General features: G+C 33.5%; 2 protein-coding genes across 2 annotated transcripts; one reads left to right on the top strand and one right to left on the bottom strand.

Moving 5' to 3' along the window:
• Nucleotides 1-13: 13 nt before the first annotated feature.
• On the bottom strand, nt 14-6,800 carry LOC128188637 (all-trans-retinol 13,14-reductase-like). Its single transcript, XM_052859803.1, has 12 exons — nt 6,538-6,800; nt 6,257-6,439; nt 4,860-4,969; nt 4,313-4,450; nt 3,983-4,187; nt 3,242-3,439; nt 2,781-2,900; nt 2,473-2,593; nt 1,829-1,959; nt 1,497-1,663; nt 1,116-1,275; nt 14-895 (listed from the first exon to the last, which is right to left on the bottom strand). Exons 1-12 carry the CDS (start codon nt 6,758-6,760, stop codon nt 744-746), a joined length of 1,908 nt encoding a protein of 635 aa, XP_052715763.1. The 5' UTR covers nt 6,761-6,800; the 3' UTR covers nt 14-743.
• A 173-nt stretch (nt 6,801-6,973) lies between these two features.
• LOC128190443 (ran-specific GTPase-activating protein-like) lies at nt 6,974-11,985 on the top strand. The gene is made up of 6 exons (XM_052862496.1): nt 6,974-7,101; nt 9,316-9,419; nt 9,615-9,772; nt 9,963-10,091; nt 10,651-10,716; nt 10,901-11,985. The coding sequence occupies exons 1-6, from the start codon at nt 7,087-7,089 to the stop codon at nt 11,116-11,118; spliced, it is 690 nt and encodes a 229-aa protein (XP_052718456.1). The 5' UTR covers nt 6,974-7,086; the 3' UTR covers nt 11,119-11,985.
• The last annotated feature ends 8,745 nt before the right edge of the window (nt 11,986-20,730 follow it).

The following is a 20,730-nucleotide window of genomic DNA, read 5'->3' as shown; positions in this document are numbered from 1 at the left end:
TGGACTACCGATCCCGATCGGATATTTGTAAATTGTTTTATTCAAATTCCTCTAAACAAATCCCACAATAACAAATAAATGACAAAAGGAATTACACCAATAATAGTTAGAAAAATTATATCACATAAATATAAATAAATTATACTTGACTCCTCTAAACAAATTCCACGATAAAAAAAAAATGAAAAAGAAAAAAGCAAAATTACATTAATAATAGTAAGAAACATTACATTTCACATATATAATATATATGAATAAATTATACATGTATCTAATACAGTAATAATAAGATATTTCTGTACTCTGAGATTTACAAAAGAAAAGAAAATTACATCAAAGACAGTAAGAAAAATCATAAAACAGATATATTTATATAGATAAATTATACTTTAGCCCTCTAAGCAAATCCCACAATAAAAAAATGATGAAAGGAAAATAACATCAATAGTAAGACAAATTATATTATATATAGATACATGTATATATATATGTGTGTGAATAAATTATACATGTATCTGATATAATAATAATAAGATATGTCTGTACTCTGAGATTTACAAAAGCATCAATAAGGAATGCTTTCATTTCCAGTATGAAAAAGAGATTTGCTGAACTTGTACTGTAATTTTTCTGACAGATATAGAAACATCAGTAAATATATAATCTCATGAACATAAGTAACATAATCTATAAGCAAGATATTATGCACCACATTCCTGGACATTTGCTCTGACACGGCTGCATCATTTCTGCTTTTTTTCTGTATCTTCTGACTTCTTTAGTTCTTTCTGGAGAGCCTGGAGATCGTTGTAAAGATTTCGGTTCAATAAGGCTGAGGCACACAATAGCCCACCATACAAACCCCCAGCTAATCCTACTGACATCACATCCTGACCTATATATAATCAATGAAAGAAAAACGAAATATTACCCCCAAAAATTGTTTCATTCCAAAACTGTTTATAGTCAAAAGATAAAGGTTTGAACACTTTAAAAAACAAAAAACAAAAACTATTTCATCTTCAAAAAACTCCTCAAAGAATTCATGTGACCATTATCAAAATGTGAAATGGAAAAGTGAACATTTTAAACAATAACGGAAGAACATGGGTTACCTGTCAAATAGAGCCCAGGGATGTCTGTTTTTGGTCGGAGTTGGATGCTAGTCTGGGGTAGAAATCTGGCCATGTTATGATCTAGTCCATACATTTCTCCATGTTGGAACCCGAGGTAGTATTTGTTACTGAGTGGTGTTCCTACATCAAAGTACTCCACCTAATACAAAAAGAGACACTATACAGATTACTTATTATTCATCACATTTAAAACAACAAAGGGGAGATTACTCTTTCATTAAAATAATCCAAAACTTACTCATTGTGGCTACACATATATATTTGTCTTGGAGTGAGGCATTTTTCATATGCAGAAGAAACAAAATTTTGTAAAAAATTTTATTTGATTTTCTTTAGGACTTTGATGAGTCTTAAACACACCTTGCCCTCCATTTTGGGGTACAGCTTGATGCACTGCTGAAGCATCCTCTTCCCTATGGCTGTCTTGATCGATTCATAGTCCTCACCCCTGTGTTTGACCCTTCCATTCTCCCAATCTTGGAACCATTTATAGTGAGACCAGGTGATGATCAGGCAGGTAGATTTATCTACAATATACATGTAGGCCCTGAACAGCTAGCCGTGAAGATTTTTCTCCCATTCAGTATTTTTTGCTCATTTAACATCAGACATCTTTTACTATGAAGAGCTTAGCTACATTGATCTTTAAGATTTTTGGAATAAAAAGATATCTGTACCACCTCAATGATTACCTGGATTTGTCTCATGCCATGATGGATCCTTGGCCGAGGGGAATGAGATGAACATCATGGGAACATCATGGTTTGGCAGTTCTTCTGTAGAAAGAGCACTGTATTCATCATACAGTTGTTCCAGGTCTGGTCTGAAATAAAAAAGATCCTCATCATCATCCTCATCCTCACCATCATCATCACACTATAACCATCATCATTATCATTTATTTCTTTAGTCTGACATGTTATGAATATGACATTTTCTTAAACACACTATGGAATCAATAAAATTCATGGAGGTTAATTTTTGTGGATTAAATTTTACAGGTTTGTGGGGATGTAATTTCGTCTATTCTCTTGTACCAAAATAAGGAAATATGACTTTATAACCCTATTTATTTATTCGTAAAGGATGTTAATTCGTGAATGAGACGTACTGATGATTTCCATGAAAAGTGAGTCACCACAAAATCTAATGATTCCACATTAGATTGTATAACTGATATCTCTCTATATAAGATAGTATTACTAAGAAATCTGTATGGTAAAATAGTGTTTGGGAGAAAGGAAAACAAGCATATTTAGATGTTCAAATGTACATTATAAAGTCAAACTGTTATTTCATTTGATTTTGATACAAGAAGTCTACAATGAAAACTAACCTGGTAAAATGCCAACAGTTGTGGGCCTGTATTCCCAGGTCCTCCTTGCTCCCGTTCAAGCCCACAAAGACAGTTAGAAAAGACACACTTTCTCCAACCTTGTTAATCATGGGATATATTGCTAAAACACAAGATTTAAAAAAGCATCAATTACCAAAATCCACACACAATCTTCTTTATAGGTAGACAATAAATGTAATACTAAAGTAGGTTATTTTATTCTGAAATGCTCTTTACCTTAGAAAATAACCCCATGAACCACCAAAGATAGCATTTATTGTTTGTTTGGCAATCTGTTTACAACCTACATGACTTTGTGGCCACCTCTTTTGGCAGAAGATGAAAGAATGTGTTGGCTACCCCTGCATCAGATACCACATGTTTGGCAAATATTTCCACATCACTGTCACCCTTTCGTAGTTTAACACCTGAAAAATCAATAGAAAACTAAATACCAGTAAAAAGCATTTCTTATAAAGTTACAAGTAAATAAAACCTGTAATGTACTGCACAAAACATATACGGTATGTTGAAACTTTCAAATATAAACAAATGGTGATACCAAACAATTGCTCTCTTGCATTTTTGTATTATCTTTCTTTTAAAAATACTGATATATGAAATGTCAGATGAATGAAGTTGCTCACATTTTGCAAAAAACAAAAAAATTGTATAGTTGAATGACAACAACAACAAGTAAATAATCACTGCATGCTAGTAGATTTAAACCTAAGAATCACAAATGTACACTGTCCTCTCCAAGACTGACCTACAGCCCTGCCTTTCTCAGACATCAGTATCTCAGACACTGGGGCATTGACGAGGACCCGCCCATCTTTCTCCTCAATGACCTGAATCATCTGGAAGGCCAGCTCACTGGGCCCGCCTCTAATGTAGTGGGCCCCACTGAAGTAGTGGCCAAGGATGACAGAATGCAGACCAAAGGGGGTCTTTGATGGGACAACACCTGATGAAAATAGATAAAGAAGTTTTATTATTATTCACTGAGTACTAGTTTTTGCTGATTTGTCAAGCATATCATATCCATGATATCAAATGTACGACAAGAAGCAACTCATATCCATGAAATCAAATGCACGACAAAGAAAGACTTATGCCAGCAATTTTTATTGGTAGAGTCAGTAATCACACTGAATTTATGTATCCTAAAAACTGTATGTTTAACAAAAATCAGAAAAATTTATGCAATCAAAAACATGTACCGGTATTAATGAAACCACATAACTGTTTAAAAATATTACTTATTTCATATCATAAGTCTGATTGTTAAATGATATATAAGCAATTTTTTTTATACTTTTGGTTTTAAAGAAAATAACAGAATCTTAAAATTTCATTTATGCATGGTAAACATTTTTGTTTAAGAAAAAAATTGCAGCAAAACTTGTATAGGCTCATTGTATACAATTTGTATTTTAACAAGCAAACAAAATTTAAACAAAGAAATAGATAAAAAAAAAGTTGAAAAATTCTGAGGATAATATTTTACCATAATCTCCAAATATGTAGGCCAGTGTAGCTTTTAGCTCTTCGTCATCTGTAACGCTGTCCAGTACATCTTTAAGTGAAAGTTTTCCAAATTTACCATAGGCTTTGAAAATGATGTTGATCAGTCCAGTTGAGACTAAAAGTTTTGCCAGCCATTTCGGGATAACTTTGAGCACTACACATCCAGTAAAAAAATGTCTAGCTTCCTGAAAGTTAATTAAGAGCAACATGCACATATGCAGCAGTTTTGCTTTTGCAATCTGATAATCCAGCTAGCTACATTGCATATAGCTTACATTTGATGTGAAAACTTTGAAACTTTGGGTCCTACCTTCAGCAACTTGAAAAACTTTTCAATTCCTTCCTTTTCCTTCGGAAATCGGGTTATCAAATTTTCTTTGATCTTTTCTTTGTTGGACACAAATGGAAATTTGCTGACTTTTCCTTTCATTGGGTCTCCTATTGCAACCTTTAAAAATGCAATCAATCTGTATGAGACACACCGTTATATGCTATGATTGATTTGTGAAAAAACACCAATTAGCCAATTCCATTCTTTAACATTTCAATGCACATGCAGTGAAAAAATATATATATTTATTGAAATCTACTTGAATCTAGTATTATATAATTATTTAATGCTTGAGCAGTCGATAGACCCGATTATTTTTCCCGAGGTGCAGGGAACAACTCAGTATGATCTATATTGCCCAAGGCAAACGGCCAAGGGCAATAGATTATACTGAGCTGTTCCCTGCACAAAGAGAAAAAATTCGGGTCGGTTCAAAAATATTCAAATTGTAATAAAACAACGAAATCTCTTCGATTAGGTAATAATAGATATTATATCAAAGTGGTAAAAAATATAATTCACTGACTATATCATAGGCTTCATCCATTAGTGGATACTCCACCCTACCACCTGTCAACTGATCCATTAGAACCCTATTCTCAAAAGAAGGGTCCATTTTTCCTATGTAATGAATGCCTGCAAATAGTAGAGATAAAACACCATTATAGTAAAATTAAAATCAGTTATGGTTAATTAACAATGACAAATTTTATTTTTTGATTTTCATGATTTCAGATGGAAATTGCTTGAATGGATTGGTATTATAGTCTGTCCCATGATATTTATGCAACACATTTTCATAAATTGTTCTATATCTATAAATATCTCTGGGTTCAAACGATGTTCATTCAACAGTGAAAAAAAAAATTCCAAGATTTCCCCTTTAAAACGTCTTCTCTAGCTTGTCAGATTTCAATATATGGCTAAAAATAAAAAGTCTATGGGGATTTTCCATTGCTAAAGAGACGAAGATACCAGGATGATAACGTTGAAAAATTGCGAAGTACTTTGAGTGACTTCGAAGAAAAGATGTTAACATTCCCTTTTATAAATCTCTGTAAAGATATCATTTTTCATTTCAATGAAGTTTTTGAAAAACGATAATGTGTCAATGAAAATATCTTCGAAATTTTCCCTTTCGTTAATTTCAAATGCACTTCTTTCACAGGTATACATATTTTTATCAAAAATCTTTCAAATGTGCGGCATATTAAATATCTTGGCACAGACTATAATAGCAAAATCAATTAACTGTAACAGTTAAACATCAATATTAATTTTGTAAAATTTCTCTATCTTGAATACCATGGATGGTTTGGAGTTCAAGAGAAATATATCTTAAATCCTTATCTTCTCTAACTCTTGGACATATGTCATGTATCATATATTGGGAATGTATTTCTTTGTTCCATATTGCATTTGAGATATGGCCACATAAAATTAATTTGTAGATTCTCATCCCCACTCACCCCTCTGAAAAAGGCCCGCCTCAATGCATTTTATTTCATTGTGAAAAAAAAATTGTGTAGAAAAAAAAAATTCGGGAAAAAAAATCATGCGGTATACAAAAAATTCAAAACATTTTAATGGCTAAGCATGTGGATTACCTATTCCAAACATGTTTGTTATCATAAGGATACAAATGTCTTCATGCATTAACAGTTAAGTCCAAATAAAATGGGATTAAAATATTACTAGTGGGTTTGTTTACTCATATTAGCATTATCAATTTAAAAGATTGCATCTGTTGTTATTTCTAGAACATGAACGAAACAAAAAAGGGTGGTTTTTAAAAAATAAAAAATAATAAATATCGTGGTAAAATCCACCCACCCGCCCCATATTTTTTGCAAATCAGGATGAGAATCTAAATATTAATTTTATGTGGCCTATCATAACATGTTGTTTTTTTTTTTACTTTACCTGTATCAAATTCAAACCCTTTATCATGGAAGGTGTGGCAACATCCTCCGGCCTGGTCATGTTGCTCCAGCACCAGCACTTTTTTGCCAGCCCGAGCAAGCAGAACCCCCACACTCAGACCTCCAATGCCACTCCCAATGATCACCACATCCAAGTTCTTGGGAACTTTGTGGTTCTTGAATCCTTGCAAAAACGCATACATATATAGTTTCAATACCAAATTTTAAACATTGGAAAACAATCTAGCTTTTATTCATGCGCGTGTAAAGCATTTAACATACTTTGTTTTAGTATCTGATCACGACTTTTTTGGTCAGTGATCAATTCCTGGACAGGTTTCACGTTTTTAACTGAGAATGGATTTCTCCCCGGTCTGGGCCCGGAAAACAAAACTGACAGCAAAAATATAAATACATAGAGAAGAAAAAGAATTCCAAGAATATATGGATTATCTACAAGGTATTGAATGGCCCTCCCAACAAATGCAAGAACTCCTGTATTCATCGTTATGTCTTAACAACAGGATACAGCTCGCATTTTCTCTGCATGAAAATCGAACCCGAAGTGAAAATAACAGATCAGTTTAACCATCTTATACCCCACATATCATCTAAAATTCCGAGTTTTAAAAATGAGCTTTATTTACCGATAAAACGAAAACACAAAAAACATAAAAATATAAACAATATGAATTATATCTAGACTGTAAACACAATTTACGAAAAATTATATCGGGATCGTTATCATGGAATTTATTTTTCAGTTTAAAAGACTAGAGAAATCGTGAAAGTTGTGATTAAAAGGCGAATCTACCACCATCTATCATTAATATGGCTGATGAGAAGGTAAATATGATTACCAGTTGAAAATACAACTTATCAGCATTGGGATTAAATTCGTAGTTTTCATATATTTACTTCTATTTTGCTGGAAAAACGTGTTCTTCGAAACCACCTGAAAGTGGAAAAAAGTCACTCCATAGCTAGGTTGATGATGTAGGTTAAGAGTGGATACTAAACATTTCAAAGTATCTATCTCTATTTACCTCTATTCTTTGCAACGGACATTTGTAAAATAAAACAAGTAAATGAAAGGTGCCTACAAATTTCTGTATTTGTATATGGTTTATAACAATAGCTGGGTTTTTATAAGGTGTTCTGGGGCTTAAACTTAATTATATATGTAAATGGTGTAACTGTTGGGCCGAGCGCAGCTTATTTGGTTAAAACAGAGACAGTACTGTTTGATTTTTGTAAAAGAGAGAATAAAATTCATTGTCTGCTTCTACATAAACCAAAGTTAAACCACAGGGGCTTGTGTAAAAAAAAAAATAATATTAGCGTTAAAAAAGTGGGTACCTTGGTGGAAAAATGACAGGGAGCGCCATCTTGGATAGCGTTTCGCTTACTCAGCTAATTTCTCATTCAAAACATTATACCAGAAACTTGCTCCAATTCGTGCTCTTTTTAAAGTAGTCCGAGTATCGCACTACGTTATAATACAATTTTACAATATTGGTTCGACTTTTACAAAGCGTTTTAGATACCCGTTATTGATTTTGCTCTACATCGCTGTTGTAAACAATGGCAATAATAAGCAATTAGAACGGTAATATATGTATTCTATGAGAGATAGAAATGATTAATGTTGAGAAACTCGATTCTGTTAAAGTAAAATGAAAAACGAAGTTTCTGATTAACCAGGATCTCAGGTATGCTTAATATATCTTTTTTGTTTTGACCCCCCTCCCGAATTTTTCTTTTTCTAAAACTGGTTTAAATTTAGAGACAGAAGCTATTTCGAATTTAATCAATTGTCAATTAATTAATGTTTAAATGATATCTAACATTGTTGACAGATCTAGGCAGAAAACTGTAGCAAAATGTGATTTTTACGGATTTTTTCGTCCGGGTCTACTTCGTTTAGAGCTTATAGCGTGAAAAGTAATCCGTCAACATATGATTTATTTTACCAAATCTTTTTTCTAAGATGTCAATCTATAGAATAAACACCATGAATTTAAGTTTGAGTCCATAAAATAGTAGAAAAAATTACCAAACGCGATACCAGCATTGCATTTTTTGTATTCCCTTTTGATACATCAGGTCCATAAAGCGTACTTACTTACAAAAACTTGCGCAAAATTATTGATGAGATATGGCTTAAATAAATATTTATACTCTATTTTGTATGTTCACTTCTAATTTTCCCAAAATTGGTAATTATCTTTAGGAAAAACGAACGTCTGCCAAATTTCATAATTGTCAATAATTTTCGCAAGGGGGTACACCCGTCTGAGAGGTGATAACAAACAAACTAGCATGTAAACATACATATTTTCTTTTGTATATGCATTGCTAGAATGTGTATTTATCATTTAAAGCTAAGCTTTTAATGATTGAGCCCATTTAGTGCCGAGTATAAGACTACCTTAAATGATTCTCCTTCAAGATCCCCACCTCAGGTCAATTCTTTTTAAGTCTACATCAACAAATTTTATTTTTTTCTCACGTAAACATCTGAAATCGACTCCTAGGCTTTTCCATGACAGAGATCTCGCATGCAGTACTTTCACTCTCTGCAGAAGCCAGGAAGTTGTCGATTTTGAGTGTTTACAGAATGAAACAACCAGTTTTTTAATGTTGGTGAAAAAAAGAACAAAAACGGAGGTGATAGCTCAAAGAAGAGTCATTTGTAAGGGAATACATTTCGGCGCATATGTCTAGTTTAACAATTTAAATGAGAAATTAGCTGAAGAAGCGAGGCGGAGGTTGAAATGGTTTTTGAGGGGTGTCAATTTCAACTCTTACCCTCCCAAACAGGCACAATTTATTTTATTATACTGAATGTCTTTTTTTTTTTAAAAGAAACTTAACGGAATGAGGTGAATTCTATGGCGAACTGTACGCTCATAATTTATGTGCATGTAACAATTTGTTGTATCACCCGTTGCTAAGTGTGTAGCTAACACTGAGGGTAATAGAACGATTATCAACTGCATATAAACCAATCAGATTTCAGTATTTAACATGAAAGTATAATAATAATATTTGTTGCAGGAAGAAGTAGTAGAATCACCTGAAATACATTTTGAGCCAGTAGTTAGACTACCAGAAGTTGATGTCAAATCCCTGGAAGAGGATGAGGCAGAGATTTTTAAAATGTATGTGTGTAATTGTTCTCTTGGATAATTCCATCATTTATTTTCCAAATTTATGCAAAATGAAGAAATTTGTCGCGAAAAAAAAATAAGTTCAGTTTTGTTTGTTTCCACTCCAAGTTACATTTTTGCAAGTAGTTTTATCTCGAAATCAAAAGATAACTCAATGTTATATTATGATTGTGTTCTTTATTGTAGGAGAGCTAAACTCTTCCGGTTTGATAATGCTGCTGAGCCCCCAGAATGGAAGGAGAGGGGCACAGGAGATGTCAAGCTGCTTAAACATAAAGTTACTGGTCTAATACGATTACTAATGAGGCGAGACAAGACCCACAAAGTTTGTGCCAATCATTATGGTAAGGAATAAATCTAGATGTGTGAAGAACTGCCCTTATAACAAGTATAATAGTTTTATTTCTGAATTTGGGCCCAGAGGGCATACAAGATTAGAATTATTAGAGAGAATATGTATTGGAGAGTACATGTATATGCATTAGAGAGTATATGTATTAAATGCACATTGGAATTGTCTTTTTGTGCTTGTAGTGACCACACAGATGGAGCTGAAGCCTAATGCTGGCAGTGACAGGGCTTGGGTGTGGCCTGTTCCCTCAGACTTTGCTGACGAAGAAGCCAAACAGGAACTGCTTGCAATTCGATTTGCAAATTCAGAAAGTAAGCACCAATTTTTTTTTTGCCCCCCACCATAAGATGGTCAATGGCATAGTGTTACCCTTTTCAGTCATTCTGTTAGCATTAACTTTCTATTCATTATCTTGGCAACAGTTGAACATACAACTCTAATTTGATAAATGAATACATCATGCCTGTCAAGTTCAAACTTGGTCCAGATCTGATGATCAAACTAGAATTTCAACTGATTAAAAATTGGTTAAAATAAAAATCTTCTTAAAAAAGTTCTTGATTTTTTGATAATGAAATTTTATCAGCAGGAATTTTAATGAAACAGGAGGCAATTCCAAACTTACAATCATTTTGTTATGGCCTTATATAACATCATTAAACATTACAGCATGAAACTTGCTTGCCATTAATAAAATAGTTGCTTTATTTTAAACTTTAAATCATACTCACTATTTTGAATTTCTGATAAAGCATATTGCATTTTGTGTCTGCATAATGCATATTGTTTCATCTTTTAATGTGTTTTGAATATGTTTGCATTTGAATTCAATATATTTCAAAACATTCACTGTATTGTTTTGTTTTATAGATGCTCTTAAATTCAAAGAAAAGTTTGAGGAAGCTGGCAAAGAAAATAAGAAGTTAGCTATCCCCAGTAAGTGGTCATTCTGTATTTTGTTGAATATTATATTTTTAGACAAACCAAACCTATTACTCATAGTCTCTTTCATGCTTCAAGGTCATGGCTAAGTTCATTGCCAATATGATTATCAATTGCATGCATATATTTCTCAGACATTCTTCTCCCTGTAGTTTGCCTCATGTGCGCTCTATTTTAGATGGTGTGTCAGAAACAGATGAACAGAAGTCCGAGAGAGTGGGTCAGGAGGCTGGTGATACAAATAAAACCGACGACGACAAAGAGACGAGCACTCTGACAGATAAACTGGAAGATTTAACTGTTAAAGGAGCAAAGAGCTCAGATAGTGATGCCTCGAAAGAGGAAGGCGATTCTAAAGATAAACCCAGTGACTCAAATGAAACAAAGGCAGCATAGAGTTCAGAGTTGAGATTCGTTGTGATCATGCAAGTGTATTAACAGGGTAGCAAGAACTCTAGACATTTGTCAAGAGATATGCTCTGAATTAGGTTTTGTCGCTTCTCAAATTTAAAGAGCCTACTAGAAAAGGTTGAAAAGGACAAACCGTGAGAGTATTTTATAAGTACACACGTTATAAAAATTTCCATTTTGCAAGATCTGTTCTTAAAAGAGCATAATTTTTTATGCAGGAAACTTATTGTGGTTCACTGTACATGTAAAACTGTGAAAAGTTGTCTTTTAAAATTGATTGGCTACTTTTTTTTCTGCACAGGAACCCCTGCTTCTTTATTGTCCATTTGTTGTTGGGAGTTAGGGTCATGACATTTTGAGTTCAGAGTGTATGGATTGTAAGAAAAGTTATGGACACCAGTGAATGGATAGAAAGTGATTAATCTCCAAGCATTTTATTGAAGAAAATTATAACTCAGAAAAAGATGTTTTCTTGTTGTACTTTTTATTATGAAAAATATTGTATTAGGTACTTCATGTATTATTATGAATGTTTCCAGTATAATATATAATTGATAAGATATTTAGAAGATTTATTTTAGAACTCTTAAATTTGTAAGGAATGGGTTGTTATTTAATGTTATGTATGGACAGTATTATTTAGTTTTGTTTTCAGTCAGCTTGATCTAAATATTTTTTTAAAAAACAACCCTAAAAAACTACAGCAGCATCCAGTTTTGACCTGTTTCAACACAGGATGAGAATATTACAGCTATTGTAGTATCAACTTGTTTTGTAGATTGTTGTTATAACGAACAGTAACTGCATCAACAACTGTTTGTGATGAAATAAATTATCAAATAATGTGAGAAAGAGTTAATGTGCTTCATCTTAACATAGAGATTCTACACATTATTCAGTTATTCTGTTTTCATTTCTCTGCGATTAATACATGCCTATAAATTCATCATATGGGTATGCAAGTCCCTGAAATCATTTACCCTAATATTTAGAGGTAAATGATGTTTGATAAAAATATCATGAATAGTCTATAATATCCTTGCAAACGAAGTTTTTTGAAAGTGTCATTTGTTACAAACCAAAGAATAAAACAAGAGCAGAGCAACGAGTGGGTCATTCGTTAATGTTGGAATTTCGAGTTGGGAAAATGAATTATAAGTTAAAATACATATAGTTTTAGAAAATATCAGATCCAAATATTTATTGGAACGACTTTAACCAATAAAAATGCGTTTAAAAGGCACATTACGAACTCAACTTCATCAAAAAAAGAGATGAAACGTAGAAATCATTCCAGAAATGAATTAAACATTTGGTAAATGTGAATCGGGTTTGTGTGCACCATTTGTCTGGAAACAACGCATATAGTAATTTTCATTTCCTAATTAAACCCTCGAACCTTAAAGCGGATTTATATGGACAGGAGAAAACTGATATATTTACATGTTTCAGCGCAGTGGCGTCGAAAGCAAATTGAAAGAGAGGGGCTATATTTGGTTAGGTTTTAGACTCGGAAATCTTGAAAAGTTAAAAAAAGGGGGGGGGGGACTTCCCAAAAATCAAAAGTCATGAAATTCCTAATCCGTTGGAGGGGGGGGGGGACTTCATTTCATTATTTCTTCGTAATACTTCGATTACTTTATGAAAATTGATGGTTGTGCAAGAAAAAAAGGGGGGGGGGGTTAAGAGTTGTTAAATATAGTTTGACAAACCGTGAATTTTTTTTAGATAAAGTATGTTTTGCATTCGCAATTTGATGTTTTCGGTGTTAATTATAGTTTTACACTTCTCAAACATTGATGATCGCATTGAGTTTGGATATAGATTAACGCCATTAAGTAAAGTTTCACGGATGATAAACTAGGTTTATCGAATCGTTAACTAAAGTTACTGTTGAATAAAGTTTATGAACCATTACCTATACGGTAGTTTTATTAACGATTCTTTAACTATAGTTTTATCTGTATAAGCATGTCTAATGTTTGTTAACTACATATATACTAAACGAATACTAATCTAAGTTTATCTGTCTGTATATAACATTAACAATAGATTTTGCTTATAAATGTTGATTCGCGTCTGTAAACTATAATTTACATTCGTTAACCATATTACAGAGTTTTTATTCATAGTTTCGCATTATAAAAACATTATTTATCTGAAAAACTATGTTTTGCAAAAGCAAATGGTTCTTCTTTATTTTTATAGATGATCGTATGGTCGTTAAGTATGGTTGAAAGATGTGAAATATAAATTAACGTCGTTTATCAATAGTTTTCTCTCTTTAAATTATGGTTTACAACCGTTAGACGTAGTTTGAAACTTTTGAATTTGGCGTGCCATACAGACCTACTGAAAGGTTTTTAATATATTTTTTGGACATAAACTATTATTTTAAAGAAAAAATAAAATATTTTAGCTTTAAAATTTACGTAAACAATAGAATGTCTTCTTTGGTGACCCGCGATAGGGGGTTGTGTAGATTTTTTCTGCAATAATGCTACCTTCATAACCCGCATGGATCAAAGAGAGCAATTTATTGTTTATGACAATTTGGTCAATTTGGCCCGTTGGCCTCGGGCAATAGATCATACTGAGCTGTTCCCTGCACCTCGGGAAAAATATTCTGGTCTATTGACTGCTCAAGCATTAAATAATTATATATTATTACCTAATCAAATGGATTTTGTTGTTTTATTACAAATTAAATATTTGCGTCTATTTTGATTTGCCGGTCAATAGACTGCGATCTATTAGACCGCCGGTGTAATGAAGAATAATGACCCCCGTAGAATAATGACCGGGGGTCATTTTTCGACGTAGAATAATGACCCCCCGGTCATTATTCTACGCAGAAAAATGACCCCCCGGTCATTATTCTACGTAGAAAAATGACCCCTTCGCCTGAAGAATAAGTGTCATTTTCATAAAAATGAGCACACTCCACATGAAGAAAAGTGACCCCTGTAGAATAATGACCCCCTTGTAAATTAAAGTTTTTCAGTATATTTTTTAGTATTTGTGAAATAGTTTTTACACTATTGTAATTTTTACTGCTGCAGTTTACAGAAAGTAACAGAAATTATAATTCATATTCAAATAAACTTAAAGTGAAAGAAGGGGTATAGTTTGGAAAATAAAAATCCTTCCGTTATAACAAGACATTGACGTATTGCATCGGGGTATAGTTGTCATCTTAAAGGGGCATGGTAACAATTTTAGTCCAAAAAAAATTTTCCGATCTTAATGTTCACAATGCTTTAGTAAGGCATTTTTAATAGGCAACCAAAATTTGAGTGTATTTGTTACATTTTGAATGTTGAAGTGAAAATTCTAATGTTAGACCTAATGAATGTGTTAAACGTAAGGAACTGTTTATTTATGCTTAAAATGAATAAGAAGATAGACAAATCAGCTTGAAAACATTTTTTCCTGGTATATTGAACCTATGTAAACAACAACAGGGCACGAGCCTTGTTTACATGACAAAGAATTGTGAGCCCTGTATCTTGCTTATAACTTTACAACTGACCCTCAAATTTCATTTGATCAGTAGAAATGCTTTCCTTAAGCATTGTAAATAATGAAAACAGAAAAATAGAATTTGACCAAAATCGTGACCATGCCCCTTTAACAATTACATTTACATATATCTATGGTGTTCCGATAGGGCCACTCCGACCTTAATATAGGGCGAAGATGCGAAGTTGCAAAGGCGATAGTGCGAAGGCGAAGGAGCAAAAGTGCGAAGATGCAACGACGAAGCGCGAAGATGTGATGCCTAAAGTGCGAAGGCTAAGGAGCGATACGCTCCTTCCCAACTTCGCACTCTGGCCTTCGCATCTTCGCACTTTCGCCTTCGCCTTTTTTGATTGCATTCAGCAAGTCTCGGTCGATTACATAGAATTTAATGCAGGCACCGCCAAGGTTTTTCGATTAATCCAGGCTATTATTGGTACGTATGCGCTAGGCCATAGCGCTTACTATGAATGTTTATAAATATTTTAATGTGTACATGTGACATATACATGTATGTTTACCAATGCTGGCTATGCCTAATCATTATATACTCCACACAAAATTTAATGTCCACCATAATGTGTACATACACGTATGCACTTCCAGACTCCTATCACTTACCAGCTGTCTGTTTACCGTGGACCAAACACAGTAACATTCTTATTTCATTATGCGACACTCCTTGCTTATGCATGGATCTAGAGGGGGAGAGGGGGACCGTCCCCTAGGGAAAATTTAATATTAATAATTTCACGCAGTAAAAGGGGAGAGGGGGTCCGGACAGTGTCCCCCTGAATTATTTAATTTTATTAATTTTATAAAAATAATATACTATACAATATTATATCATAATATACAATAATATACTGAACAATATCATGATACAATATCATATCATAAATATAAAAAAATACAATATTATATCGTATCATATAACGTTTTACAATATAACATATGGTATTATATTGTCTCCTATTAAACAAGAGTGTTTCATATCATACAATACTGTATCATAGATATCATGTTATATCATTTAACAACATCTACATCTATCTATCAAGCAGGTTTGAGTGAGGTAGGAGATTTCTTTAGCATCCTTGATAATGCAGATCAGGCTCTGCATCTGAGGCAACCTCTGCGTTTCATTTATAATATAGTTAAATCAACTATGCAAGCTATCATCTATAAAACATGTGACCTGTTCCGAAAAACTAAACCTCATCAAGCATCATAAACCTGTGGCTCAGATTCAGCATTCAAGCCTGCCAGGTGCATCAGTATCATAAGATGCACCATCCATGACAGTTTGGTGAAGTTAGGACCAGTAATAACTAAGATATCATCATCAGAGGGCACCAGCAATTAAAAACTTTACCTCCTCAGGCATCCCAAACCTATGGCTCTGATTCAGCATCCATGCCTGTCAGGTGCATCTGTATCATAAGACTCACCATCTATTCAGGTTGGGTGAAGTAGTAATAGCTTAGATACAGGACCTGCACCAAAAACTTTCACCAGCTCCGGACGCCAATGCCGGGAGTATAGCATAAGCTCCCCTTGCTGTCGTCTCGGTGAGCTAAAAAGGCGAAAGCGCGAAGATTCGAAGGCGAGAGTGCGAAGTTGCAAAGGCAAAGAAGCGATAGTATTGTCACTTTTTCGCCTTCGCAACTTGGCTCTTTCGTCTTCGCGTGTTCGCGCTTCGGCGTAGCATCTTTTATATTCTTCCTATTGTTCATGAATTATACTTGCATTGAGGATTTCCACTATTACAAACTGCTGGGTATGCAAGTGCATCACGCGGAATTAATGATGAAACCAAAATTATTTAAAGTTTACTCCACTGTTAGGCATTATAACCAAGCTGAAGTTAGTAGGCACTGACAGCAGCCATTACGCCAGTAGAGGTTAACAGCCAATAAGGAAAATCGTCAAAGTACTGAGAAAATATATTTTACTTTATTGTCGGCATAGGCGTCGGAACCGGGGGGGCTAGGGGGGGCTTAGCCCCCCCACTTTTTTTGCCAAGTTATACCTAACCATTAGAAACATAGCATGATAGAGGGTTCAGCCCCCCCACTTTTTTTCGCAGGAAAGATTATTGTTCCTGAATTTAGCTTGAAAGATTGAGAAGTTAGATTCAGAAGGATACTAGCCCCCCCCCCCACGGATTAGGAATTTCATGATTTTGGAAGGGAAAAAAATATGGGTAAGGAATTTTTTTGTTGGAAGCATAGGTATACTTCCCCCCCCCCCCCCCCCCCCCCACGGATTATGATTTCCATGATTTTGGAAGAAGAAAAAATATGGGTAAGAATTTTTTTTTTTTTTGAAGCATAGGTATACTCCCTTCCCCCCCCCCCCCCCCCCCCCCCCCCACGGATTAGGATTTCCATGATTTTGGGAGTTTTTTTTTCTCAATATTTCTGAAGATTAGTCTAGCCCCCCCACTTTCAATTTGCTTCCGACGCCTATGGTCGGCATACTTTAGTAAGTTTAGTTAATACCAAGATGATTAATGCAACAATAGTTTGTATGAGCATTTGTTACTTTGGATACAATTAAGATCGTGTGATCAAAATCAAGGGGGATATAAACCCCCTAACATGGGCCCTATCCTCTTATCAACGCTTTAAGAAACAATCTTTTCTTATTATAATCGATCAGTATTTATTATGTATTAAGATTTACTATAGTCAGGTACTCTTCACACATTTGCTCTAGAAGAATAAAGTTTATTCATGATCACAAAGACAACATTACAACAAATGTTTAGAATATTGATGTTCATGTATCACATAGAAGAAAACAAAACTAACGCAAAATCAGTGATTTTTTAAAAATCACTTTCCTCACGAAATGTAAATAAGAAGAATTCATATTCCTACGTTACTTGTCCCCTTAGTCTTTTTCCATAAAGATATATACATGTATCATTCTAAGATTGACAATTCATTCACCAGTGAATATTGCTTATTATTCTTTCATGATTGTTGTTCGTTAATTATCACACAATATCCTCATTGTGTATGAACCTGTCTTTATTTGCGTCATTTCCCGTCGTATGTCGATGAGAGAAGTGACGTAACTGTTAACAATCAATTTACGGCAATATAAGAGTGTTTTGTGTATGCCTGCTACGGATATGAAAAACTACATACAGCGATTTATTGACAAATTCGGTGTTTATAACTTCAAAAGCAGTTGAACAGAGTAAAAAATTAAGCAAATTTTAAAGTCATATCTTGCATACGGTGTAACCAATTTCTATTCATGTTTACAGGGGGGGGGGGGGTCATTTTTCTATGGGGGTCATTTTTCTTCATGTTTAACATGAAGAAAAATAACCCCTGGGTCTTTTTCCTTCAGAAAAATCCAATTATTCTTCAGCTAGGGGGGTCATTATTCTACGTAGAAAAATGACCCCCGGTCATTATTCTACGGGGGTCATTATTCTTCATTACACCGGTCAATAGAATGCGATCTATTGGACCGCCGGTCAATAGACTGCGATCTATTGGACCGGCGACTGCGATCTATTGGACTGCTGGCCATAGACTGCGATCTATTGGACCGGCAACGTATTTCAGAACGCGGGTATGTTAATGTTACATCCTTTCGATAGTTCTCAGGGAATGTATATTCCTTTACATAGACGCTGTTTTTTGTACTTGGTGAAATCAAATTCAATGTTGAATTGAATTGAACATATTTTATTGAATAAATCAAAAGGATAAGACACAAGTTCTAAAACTTAGATAGTCCTCTCCTAGTAATGAAATTTTATAAATATTGCCATGCATTAAATATATTGAATACACATAAATATACATGGATAAACATAATATACATGAATAAACAATCTACTGCATATATAATATCACCTTATAAATTCAAACATTTTTTGAAAAACGACCACATTCACTCAAAAAAATTTGTACTGTCTTGAAAATTTCAGTGTTTTGTATATTTGTCAACGAATCATCCCCCCATAATAATAAATGTGCATCTATAATGTGTACGTAACTTAATGTCAATAGCTTATTCATTAGAGAATTCCGAGCTCTTGTATACTTTTTACAGACAAAAAACAAATGGTATGCATCTTCTGATAAACCACACGAACAGTTTGGACTGGCTATTAAGTTACAGCGGAATAAGTCAGAATTTAAAATACAGTTGTGTCTCAAACGTGTATGTGTTATGTTTAAAATTCTTTTTCCAAATGAAAGATGTTTCTGTGGCTTTACCGTATCATTGTATAAACATTTTTTGAATATTTTAATAGAGGTTGCCTCCTTTGTATTAAGACTTAGGGCATTCCATCTTCTGACAGTATCAGGAATAAATGATTTATTAAATAGTTCTAATCTAAATTTTGGAACAGAATAATCAAGAGAGTTTCTAGTTGTGTACCTTGAAACACTGCCTCTTGTATATGGTACAATGTTTTGTATGTAAGTAGGTACTAAGTTATTGTGCATTTTGTACATAGTTATTAATTTAGCTCTATTTCTTCTGTGTTCCAAAGGTTCCCAACCTGTTTCAAAATAAATTGAGTTTCTTGAAGCAAAACTTGTGAGCCCAGTTACTATTCTTGCGGCATTTAATTGAACCTTTTCCAATTTTTCTATGTCCATCTGTGTGCAACCAGCCCAAACTTCGGCAGCATATTCCAATTGTGGTCTAATAAAAGATACATACATTTGTGATAGAATATCCCTTGAAACAGAAAATTTTAGCTTTTTAAGTAACCCCAGTTTTTTGTAAGCTTTTTTAACAATGTTATCAATATGTTCTGACCAACTTAAGTTTGAAGATAACTGTATACCAAGATGTTTGTGTTCAGTAACATATTCCAATTGACAATTTTCAAAAAATAAATTAGGAAAATGATGTACATTTTTCAAATGGAAAAATACAGCTTTGGTTTTCTGTGGATTGAATTTCAACAACCATTTTTTTTACCATTCATCTAATATTCTGAGGTCATGATTAAGATTTTGTTCAATAACATTAATATTATCTGAACATTGTTGTAAAGAGTTGTCATCAGCATATAATCTGCATACAGATATCATATTTTCAGCTACATCATTTACATACAATAAAAATAATAATGGCCCAAGTACTGAGCCCTGAGGAACACCAGCTTTAACATGGCCTACGGAAGAAAAAATATTTCTATACATAACTTTTTGTGTTCTGTTGCTTAAATAACTCTCAAACCAATCCAGCATGTTTCCACTAATTCCATACATATTTAATTTGTAAATTAGACCTTTGTGCCATACTCGATCAAACGCTTTTGAAAGATCACAAAACACCATACAACAAAATTTGCCTTCATCAATACTTTTAACAATCGAGTGGTATATTTCTAATAGTTGATTCATTGTAGAATGACCTGGTAAAAAACCTGCTTGATATTTGTAAAAGAGATTCTGCGAATGTAAATGATTGTATACATGTTTGAAAATAATTCTTTCAAAAATTTTGCTTATACAAGGCAAAAGAGAAACTGGCCTATAGTTTGAAGTGATAGAAGGGTCATCCTTCTTAAATAATGGAAGAACATGTGCTAATTTCCAACATTCTGGAAAAATTTTGAGTGATAATGATTTGTTAAATAATATGCAAAGTGGTTTTGAGATGGTATCTTTACATGATTTTAACATTTTGTGACTGATACAATCAGGACCAATTGCCTTGTTAACTGGAATGATAGATATGATATCTGTAATCTCTTGCTCTTGTAATCTTATTTCTGAAAAAGAGTTATTAAATCTACACCCCCTATAGTTGGAAGGTCATGATTGCTGTCAGTTCAATGTTATCAAAATGGAGTAATGGAATAATCAACAGTTTTAAAGCTTTATATAAGGTAAAAGACTATTTAAAATCTAACGGGTTGAAGACTCTACCTTCTTTGTGTAAACTAATATTAAGGGGGCTGGGGGGTGGCTGCCATTTTAGAAAATATTGCTCTCCTTTAAAAGAAGAGCTCCATATAAAGATAATGGGAAATGATAAAATTTTATATTAAAATATATGAAATTTTTCTTTATCAAGTAGTGGTTG

This window comes from Crassostrea angulata, chromosome 6 (genome assembly GCF_025612915.1).
Source record: "Crassostrea angulata isolate pt1a10 chromosome 6, ASM2561291v2, whole genome shotgun sequence".
NCBI classification, from domain to species: domain Eukaryota; kingdom Metazoa; phylum Mollusca; class Bivalvia; order Ostreida; family Ostreidae; genus Magallana; species Magallana angulata.
Note: the sequence above shows the minus strand (reverse complement) of the source record. Positions and strands in the feature narration are given on the sequence as shown.

Coding starts and splice junctions, on each gene's coding strand:
- LOC128188637 (XM_052859803.1), bottom strand. CDS start 6,760: ATGAATACAGGAGTTCTTGCATTTGTTGGGAGGGCCATTCAATACCTT. Junction 6,440..6,537: donor TGATCAGATACTAAAACAAA/GTATGTTAAATG, acceptor CGTTTTTGCAAG/GATTCAAGAACCACAAAGTT. Junction 4,970..6,256: donor AGGGTTTGAATTTGATACAG/GTAAAGTAAAAA, acceptor TACTATTTGCAG/GCATTCATTACATAGGAAAA.
- LOC128190443 (XM_052862496.1), top strand. Junction 9,773..9,962: donor AGTTTGTGCCAATCATTATG/GTAAGGAATAAA, acceptor TTGTGCTTGTAG/TGACCACACAGATGGAGCTG. Junction 10,092..10,650: donor TCGATTTGCAAATTCAGAAA/GTAAGCACCAAT, acceptor TTTGTTTTATAG/ATGCTCTTAAATTCAAAGAA.